The sequence below is a fragment of the Electrophorus electricus genome, chromosome 12, assembly GCF_013358815.1.
Source record: "Electrophorus electricus isolate fEleEle1 chromosome 12, fEleEle1.pri, whole genome shotgun sequence".
Taxonomy (NCBI): domain Eukaryota; kingdom Metazoa; phylum Chordata; class Actinopteri; order Gymnotiformes; family Gymnotidae; genus Electrophorus; species Electrophorus electricus.
Window position 1 is genome coordinate 1,057,213 of NC_049546.1, and position 8,168 is coordinate 1,065,380.

Sequence of the window (8,168 nt, forward strand, 5' to 3'; positions counted from 1 at the left end):
TGCTCTTTAGTACAGTGTACCTGTGTACAGAGTGGCTGTGTTTACAGGCTGGGGCTTCAGCATGGGGACGCAGCTCCAGTTTCAGAGCTGGCGGGTGTTCGTGCTGGTGTGTGTTCTGCCGGCCATTGCTGCGCTCGTCGGCCTCACCTTCATGCCGGAGAGCCCACGCTTCCTGCTAGAGGTACAGGGTCAAAGGTCAACTGCAACTGTGCTGTGCATTGTGGATTACCTCTCATGGACCTCAGTAAAAATATAGAAAATGAGTGAGTCCTAAAATACAAAATACACATGTGTGTGAGCTGCTATAAGCAGCTTTACGGTTCTTGCTACCTTCTGCCTGACTGCATAAAGGAGCCTGGCCAGTCTGTTCTTCTGTGTTCTAAGTTACTTCAGTCATTTTGTAGAGATGCTTCCTGACTAGATCGTGTTGATCACAGAGCCCAGCATGGCCATGAGATGTTCATTCACAGAGCAACTACGTCTGTGATAACTATCTTGAGGTTGAGACAGAGTGTCCTTTAACCAGAGGCTTCCTAAAAGAAATCGTTCACGTAATTATTAAGTGTCCTAGCAGAAAAATGCTGCTGGATGGTGGCAGAATGTAAGACAGAAGCTAAAGGTGTCTACGTAACTCTGTGGTGTGTTTACTCCAGCGTGCTAAGCACGACGAGGCCTGGATGATTCTGAAACAAGTCCACGACACCAACTGGAGGGCAAAAGGAGAACCTGAAAGAGTCTTTACCGTGAGACACGCTAGCCGCTTGCAGGACATTTCAAAACATTCTCTGGAAAGACTTATAACAGTTTCTGACTGATATTCTAGACTGTTATGGCATCTGAAACACAAAATGACCACAAATCTTCCACTCTAAATGTTCACTCATTTCCCTGCTCAGGTGTCTCAGATCAAGACTCCAAAGACACAGGACGATGAGTTCTTTGAGATCCAGAGCTCCACTGGCACAGCTTTCCAGAGATGGGTCGTCCGGTCACTTACCCTTGTCAAACTGGTAAACTGGTATTCTATGTTAATCTGTTAATCTATGTTAATCCGTTAGTCTATGTTAATCCGTTAGTCTATGTTAATCTGTTAATCTGTTAATCTATGTTAATCCGTTAGTCTATGTTAATCCGTTAGTCTATGTTAATCTGTTAATCTATGTTAATCCGTTAGTCTATGTTAATCCATTAGTCTATGTTAATCTGTTAGTCTATGTTAATCCGTTAGTCTATGCTAATCTGTTAATCTTTGTTAATCCGTTAGTCTATGTCAATCCGTTAATCTATGTTAATGTAACGTGGTGGCCCGAGTGCCGAAGGGCGTGGAGCAGGACGCACAGACTCTCTCGATATGGACGATCATTTATTACATACGACATACTGGCACTCACATAACACGAACGATGAGGATGAACACTTTTAACAATAACGAGATGAACTTTAACATTAACACGCTACACCAACAATGACCAACACACTGCACACATTGGCATGGGTATAAATACACATAGACTAACAAAATGCAGGTGTGTGCAGGTGTGGTTACGACTAAAGATCCTCCCACTTCATGTGACGGGCCAAACCATGTGACTCGCGGGAGGCGAGCGTTCAGTGACAGATAATCCGTTAACAAATGTTAATCTGTTCATCTATGTTAATCTGTTACTCTCTCTTGGGTCGAGATGGAGTTAAGGGCTTGAGTAAAACACTTGGAAACAATTTGGAATTAAGAGAAATGAAACACAATCAGTAAGATTTAAAATGCTGTTACTGTGAGGAAATACCATCACTAGGAATGTTACAATATTGTGAATGCTCAAAACAGTCTGATTCAATTCAGATGAGTCATTACATTTTTTGATCAATTTGATCCAGCATGACAAGGAATAAAGAGCTTGAGTCTCGTTTCAGAATTGTGTCCAAAGACTCGAAACTCGACTCAGACTCATCAGTGTCTTGACTCATCAGTGTCTTGACTCAGGCTCATCAGAGACTTGACTCAGACTAATCAGTGTCTTGACTCAGACTAATCAGTGTCTTGACTCAGGCTTGAGCGCAAATCTTTGTGAACACTGCCGTGATGAGGTCATTTGGGGATTTTAGAGCAGTAAGTGTCATTTGATGATCATGCTATGATAAAAGTGTTTTTTTTCTCTGCAGGTGCTGAAGAATGTTGCATCTCTTTTGGCTCGTGACTTGAGACTTGCTACGCTCCTCATGGCTGGTATCTGGTTTACAGTGGCATTCAGGTAAACCTAAGATGTAAATGAGGTTGTGTGCAGTGATTCAATAATTATTTGTATAAAAATGACAATACCTGTGCAGTGTTGGTCAAGTGTACATGTGCATTGTACATGTGCATTTGTTGTAGTTACTACGGGTTTGTGATGGTGTGTTGTGGTTACTACCAGTTTGTGATGGTGTGTTGTGGTTACTACAGGTTTGTGATGGTGTGCTATAGTTCCTACGGGTTTGTGATGGTGTGCTATAGTTCCTACGGGTTTGTGATGGTGTGTTGTAGGTACTGCGTGTTTGTGATGATGTGTTGTAGTTACTACGGGTTTGTGATGGCGTGTTGTAGGTACTGCGTGTTTGTGATGGTGTGTTGTAGTTACTACGGGTTTGTGATAGTGTGTTGTGATTCCTACGGGTTTGTGATAGTGTGTTGTGGTTCCTACGGGTTTGTGATGGTGTGTTGTGGTTCCTACGGGTTTGTGATGGTGTGTTGTAGTTACTACCAGTTTGTGATGGTGTGTTGTGGTTACTACGGGTTTGTGATGGTGTGCTATAGTTCCTATGGGTTTGTGATGGTGTGTTGTAGTTACTACCAGTTTGTGATGGTGTGTTGTAGTTCCTACGGGTTTGTGATGGTGTGTTGTAGTTACTACCAGTTTGTGATGGTGTGTTGTAGTTACTACGGGTTTGTGATGGTGTGTTGTAGTTACTACGGGTTTGTGATGGTGTGTTGTAGGTACTGCGTGTTTGTGATGGTGTGTTGTAGTTACTACCAGTTTGTGATGGTGTGTTGTAGTTACTACGGGTTGGTCGTGTGGTTCCCGGACATGATAAAGCATCTCCAGCACGAGGAGTATGATTCCAAGATGAAGGTGTTCTACAGGGAGAGGGTGGAGCGCTTCCATTTCAACTTCTCCTTGGAGAACCAGATCCATAAGGAAGGAGAATACATCAATGACAAGTATGTAATACACACAGCACTTGCGTTAATCAAACATTAGCCACAAAGTTTGCTGTCTAGTTAGATTAGGCCTGAATGATAAGCAGACTGATATATACCTCTCCCACTCAGGTATTCCTGGCCTTGCTCCTGGCTATAGTATAAAGACGTCCATGTACACCTTGATTAGCTGGATAATGTGTGCTTCATTAAGGCTGAAAATAAACACAGAAGAAACTAAATGTCCAGGAGCAGGTCCAGGCCCTCCTGGACTGTGTGTAAGTGCTTTGTTACCTTTCGTGTAGGTTTATCAACCTTGAGATGAAGTCAGTGAAGTTTGAAAACTCACTCTTTGAGGACTGCTATTTTGAAGACATCAAGTCCACAAACACGTTCTTCGAAAACTGCACCATCAGATCCACTGTGTTCTACAACACTGGTCGGTGTTACACGTTACATGTTCCAGGTGCTCCATTACTGTGACCTTTGGCTGATCCTGAGCCTGTTCATCCATTGTTGGCTTTCACAGATCTGTACAAGGAGAAATTCGTTGACTGTAAGATGGAGAACACCTTCTTCAATCACACTAAGAAGGGATGCCATCTGAACTTTGAAGAGCAGAATGACGTCCTCATTTACTTGGTCAGCTTCTTGGGAAGTCTCGCTGTGTTGCCCGGGAATATCATATCAGCCCTGTTCATGGATAAGATCGGCAGGGTTAAAATGATAGGTGAGATTTCTCTGGAATTCTGATGGAAGTTTTAATTACAGATACAGTTCAGATGCATTAAACGGCCAGACGTAAAGGGGTCAAAGGTTAAAGTGTTTTCATTCACACTACTGGAAATTATCAACTCAGAACAGGTTCCATTTGTACCAGAATCAAAATAACAAGTTATCTGCAGATCTGGGTCTCTAGACATCTTTTTTCCAGGGTCAATGTGCCTTAGGGTAGGTCTGTGTGTAGGATTGTAACTAGTAACCTGTGACTGGAAGCCTGAGGATGTGAAGTCCTCATGGGTGTGTCGTGTCTGTCTCTTGACAGGAGGCTCCATGCTTCTCTCTGCTGGCTGCACCTTCTTTCTGTTCATAAGCTTCAGTCAGGCCACCATCATCATCTGGCAGTGCCTGTTCTGTGGGGTTAGCGTGGCAGCCTGGAACGGCATCGAGGTCATCACCGTGGAGCTCTACCCCACCTCCAAAAGGTATGGGAACAGGCCAGCCATGTTTCTTTTTTCACATATCCCATTCGCATAAGGCCGGAATCTTTATGGAGCAGAGTACTGCCAGCAAATGCGTAGGAGCAGAATAAACAGCCAAAAATGACACTGAATTTGATCTTTTCCACCTTAATTCAGCTATTATATATTAACACTGTAGTTTCAGAAATGAACATGCGATACCAGCATGTCTGTATTTAAATCTAAAGTGTAAACTTCTAGTTGATTAAATGTAAATGTATTCTCAGGACAGGGTTTGATGTAGTGACTTCTGATTAATCTCCCGCTAATCTGACCTCTCATCTGACCTCTAACGTGCCCTCTAATCTGACCTCTAACCTGACCTCTAATCTGACCTCTAACTTGACCTCTAATCTGACCTCTCATCTGACCTCTAACCTGCCCTCTAATCTGACCTCTAACCTGCCCTCTAATCTGACCTCTAACCTGACCTCTAATCTGACCTCTCATCTGACCTCTAACCTGCCCTCTAATCTGACCTCTAACCTGACCTCTAATCTGCCTGTTATTATGCCTGTTAATCTGCTCTTCCCCTTTTCCTTACAGGGCCACGGCGTTTGGCCTCCTGAATGCGGTCTGCAAACTGGCAGCCATCTTGGGCAGCTTCATTTTCGCTTCCTTCGTGGGCGTCACCAAAGTGGTTCCCATTCTGCTGTCGTGTGTGGCACTGCTGTGTGGGGGTCTCCTGGCTCTGAAGCTCCCAGAGACCAGAGAGAAGGCCCTGCTGTGAGGAGGGTTACTCCGCCCTGTTCCACGCAGGGGCATGGAGTCGAGGCAGTACAACTACATCTTAATCTCACCAGGCTGAAATTAGTCCACACCAAAAAATGATTTGCCGGACTTGTCTGACCAGCACAGAGCATTCGTCTGACCTGCGAGCTTTAGTGATTCCGTAAAACCCCAATTTAAATCTGACCCAGGACCAAAAGTGAAGACTGCTTACTTAAGAGTGATCTCTCAGACTTACACTTCACATCAGATTAAAAGGTCATCTATCACTTCAATCTCTTAATCCCTTAACTGAATCACCATGAGATTAGAAATCACAGTCTATGTAGAGTATACCCTGAAAGCAACATCCTCTACCTGTTATTTGTCAAATTCTAGGCTGTTGATCAAATATCATGAACCCCCCAGAGCCATTTCATGGTTGTTAAGAAAAGAGAGTTCAGGTACCTTTGAAGATTTATTTATTTATTAAAGAGAGTTCAGGTACCTTTAAGAGTGATTTCTTGTTTTGGTTCATTCTGCTTGCCTCCTCCCACAGAGCCCTAGCTGGTGTGTTCACCCCTCGTCCTGTGTTTGCTATGTTTGCTACAGCTAATGGTCAGCCTGGTGTTCACAGCTATCCCCTGGTGTTTGGTTTTTACAGGGGAGGGTGACTTCACGGCACTCACTTCCATGTTTCTTGTGTGCGGATGAGGAGTGTGTGGTACATGTAGCCTAACTAGCCTCCAGTGCTGTTCTGCTTCAGTAATCTTCGCTAATCTTTACTGTCCTCCTTTCCAGAACTCTTGATGGTTTACCCTGAGTACACAATGGAATCCTCAAAGGCATAAAACATATTTTAAAACATAAAAATGGGTCGAATGTTTGGTGAAATGCTCTAGTTGACCCTGTTAAGGAATCTCACACTAGCTGTTGACTGAGTTGCATGTGATGTTTGTGTCTCCTTCCAGTGTGTTGCTAGCCAAGCGAATGTCTTAACGTCCTGACGTACATCTCACTGTAAATACAACACTGTGTTTTACGCATCGGTTTTCTTAAACACCCCTCATTCTATTCAGTCTGTGCCTCCTTCCACTTACTGAGACAACATATCAACAACCCTGTGTTTCCGTGATGATCGTAAGATCTCTGCTTTTGGGGTTACACATTTGGGAATGCTACTAAAAGAGTAATATGGAAGTGTGTGAACAAGGATCTACACACTGTGGGCCATATTCACTAAGGCCAGGACTGCAGTTCCTAGATCAGTTCTGGCCTTTGCCACTCACTAATGAAGGCCAGGAAAAAAGGAAAAGAAAACTGGTCCTGGATCAGCTCTCCTACTGTAAGTTACTTTATGGCGCTTTAGCAGGATGATGGAAGGTTTGCCTGTATCCACTGTAAAAGCTCCCTGTCATGCTTTTTAGCTGTAAAGCAGGTTTCTAACATTTAAATCTGAATCTGATACTGGCGATAACTTGACCAGTAAGTGATGAGCTGAAGGAGGGAATTAAGGCCGCTGTCCTGGGAGACATAGAAGAGAAAAGGGTATGAACGTAGTGTTTTATCTTTAACTTCGTTTGTATCTGTGTCATCGTCTGATGAAACCATACCACTTTGTGTTTACATTAATGTTTATTGGGGGGTTTTTTCAAAGTAAGATCTGACTGTTGTTGGAACAGAGATTTGGTTAAATATGTTTTCTGTTTGAATGTTTTATTTGTGACTGTATTATCATACATAAATAAATTATTAATGATTAATGAAATAAATAAATGATTAATGTGATCTAATGTGTAAAGTTGTTGGCTGTTGGCTGTTGTATTTACTTAAAAATAGAAAGAAAGATTAACTGAATGTTAATTAACAATTAATTGAATTGAAACTGCTCTCTAATCCACATTTAAATAATAATAAGAAGAAGAATGTTACATTTATATAGCGCCTTTCACAGACACGGGAAAAAACATTTCAAATAAATAAATGATTTCAATAGAATTCAGTTAAGTAACTATTAAATAATTGTAGCAGGTTATTATCTGAAGTGTTGCCGTGTAGGCAGTGTCTCATCCAGCGTTAATGCTTCCCATGCTGAAGGCTGTTATTTTTATCACCTGGTTATTTTGGCAGTGGACAGAGCGACCTTGTCACCTTATCCTTCCCTAGGGTTTGAACGGGTGTGTGAAAGGTGGAACGCACACCCATGGGGCTAACCTGCAGTCCCACACTCTTGCGCTTGGTTGAGAGGTTTTCACAGGAGACACACAGGGCATTCAGGACTTCCCGGCACAGCCGCTGGTGAGGTTGAGGTTTGTGGGCGGAGCCAGCTGGTCTGTGGGCGGAGCTGGGCCGACTGTCCACACCACTAGTGCATTGTGCTGTTTATTCAAACTCAAGTGTTAAAGAAAATCTTGTGGGATTTTAGCAGCAGGGGCAATCGTGGCCAAGACAAGTGCAGAGTATTTGTAGAGTATTGCAACAGTGAAGAAAATTCCAGTTGTTAGTTGTTATTTTTAGATATTAAGTGTGCATCCATTAACGACATGTTGGGTTTTTGGTTGCTGGCGGTGCATATGTTTCTGTTTTTTCTCCCGTGCTAGCACATGCCGTGTTCGGACCTGTAGCTGTTCCTGCTCCCTCAGAAAAAACACTGTTGTTTTTGTTCACACTCAGGGTGCAAAACGTTGCACACTGCAGAGAGGGGCAGGAACCCTGACCAGGGTCAGTTCCCATGGGAACGCCAGGCTGGACATTCAGTAAAGACTGGAACAAGACAAGCAGGTCCGCAGGACGCTGACACCACATGGCAGAATATTACTAAGTATTAATGCATGAAGTCTGTGGCTTCTGGGGTCAGTGTTCTGGGGTCAGTGTTCTGGGGTCTGGGGTCAGTATCGTCATGCCCTCTGGGACTGCGAGGTGCCAAACTCAGCTGTAATGCTGACACCTCCCGGAGCCCTTCGTGGGCAGTGTGGGGTCACAAGGGTGGGTGATACAGGGGTCCCACCAGTAGCATGAGCCTCAGGTCAGTTAAATATATTCAG

The 8,168-nt window shown here is 43.5% G+C and overlaps 1 protein-coding gene across 3 annotated transcripts in view; it reads left to right on the top strand.

The window, feature by feature from the left end:
* The window catches only part of sv2bb (synaptic vesicle glycoprotein 2Bb), a 37,249-nt gene extending 30,505 nt beyond the window's left edge, over nucleotides 1-6,744 (top strand). For all 3 annotated transcript variants that reach the window (XM_027031094.2, XM_035532444.1, XM_035532445.1), the window contains exons 5-13: nucleotides 48-181; nucleotides 654-743; nucleotides 897-1,010; nucleotides 2,161-2,249; nucleotides 3,032-3,196; nucleotides 3,481-3,614; nucleotides 3,705-3,905; nucleotides 4,221-4,380; nucleotides 4,963-6,744. In XM_027031094.2, coding sequence (XP_026886895.1) covers nucleotides 48-181; nucleotides 654-743; nucleotides 897-1,010; nucleotides 2,161-2,249; nucleotides 3,032-3,196; nucleotides 3,481-3,614; nucleotides 3,705-3,905; nucleotides 4,221-4,380; nucleotides 4,963-5,146 — 1,271 coding nt within the window. In that variant the 3' untranslated portion in view covers nucleotides 5,147-6,744. The remainder of the gene's footprint in view (nucleotides 1-47; nucleotides 182-653; nucleotides 744-896; nucleotides 1,011-2,160; nucleotides 2,250-3,031; nucleotides 3,197-3,480; nucleotides 3,615-3,704; nucleotides 3,906-4,220; nucleotides 4,381-4,962) is intronic.
* The last annotated feature ends 1,424 nt before the right edge of the window (nucleotides 6,745-8,168 follow it).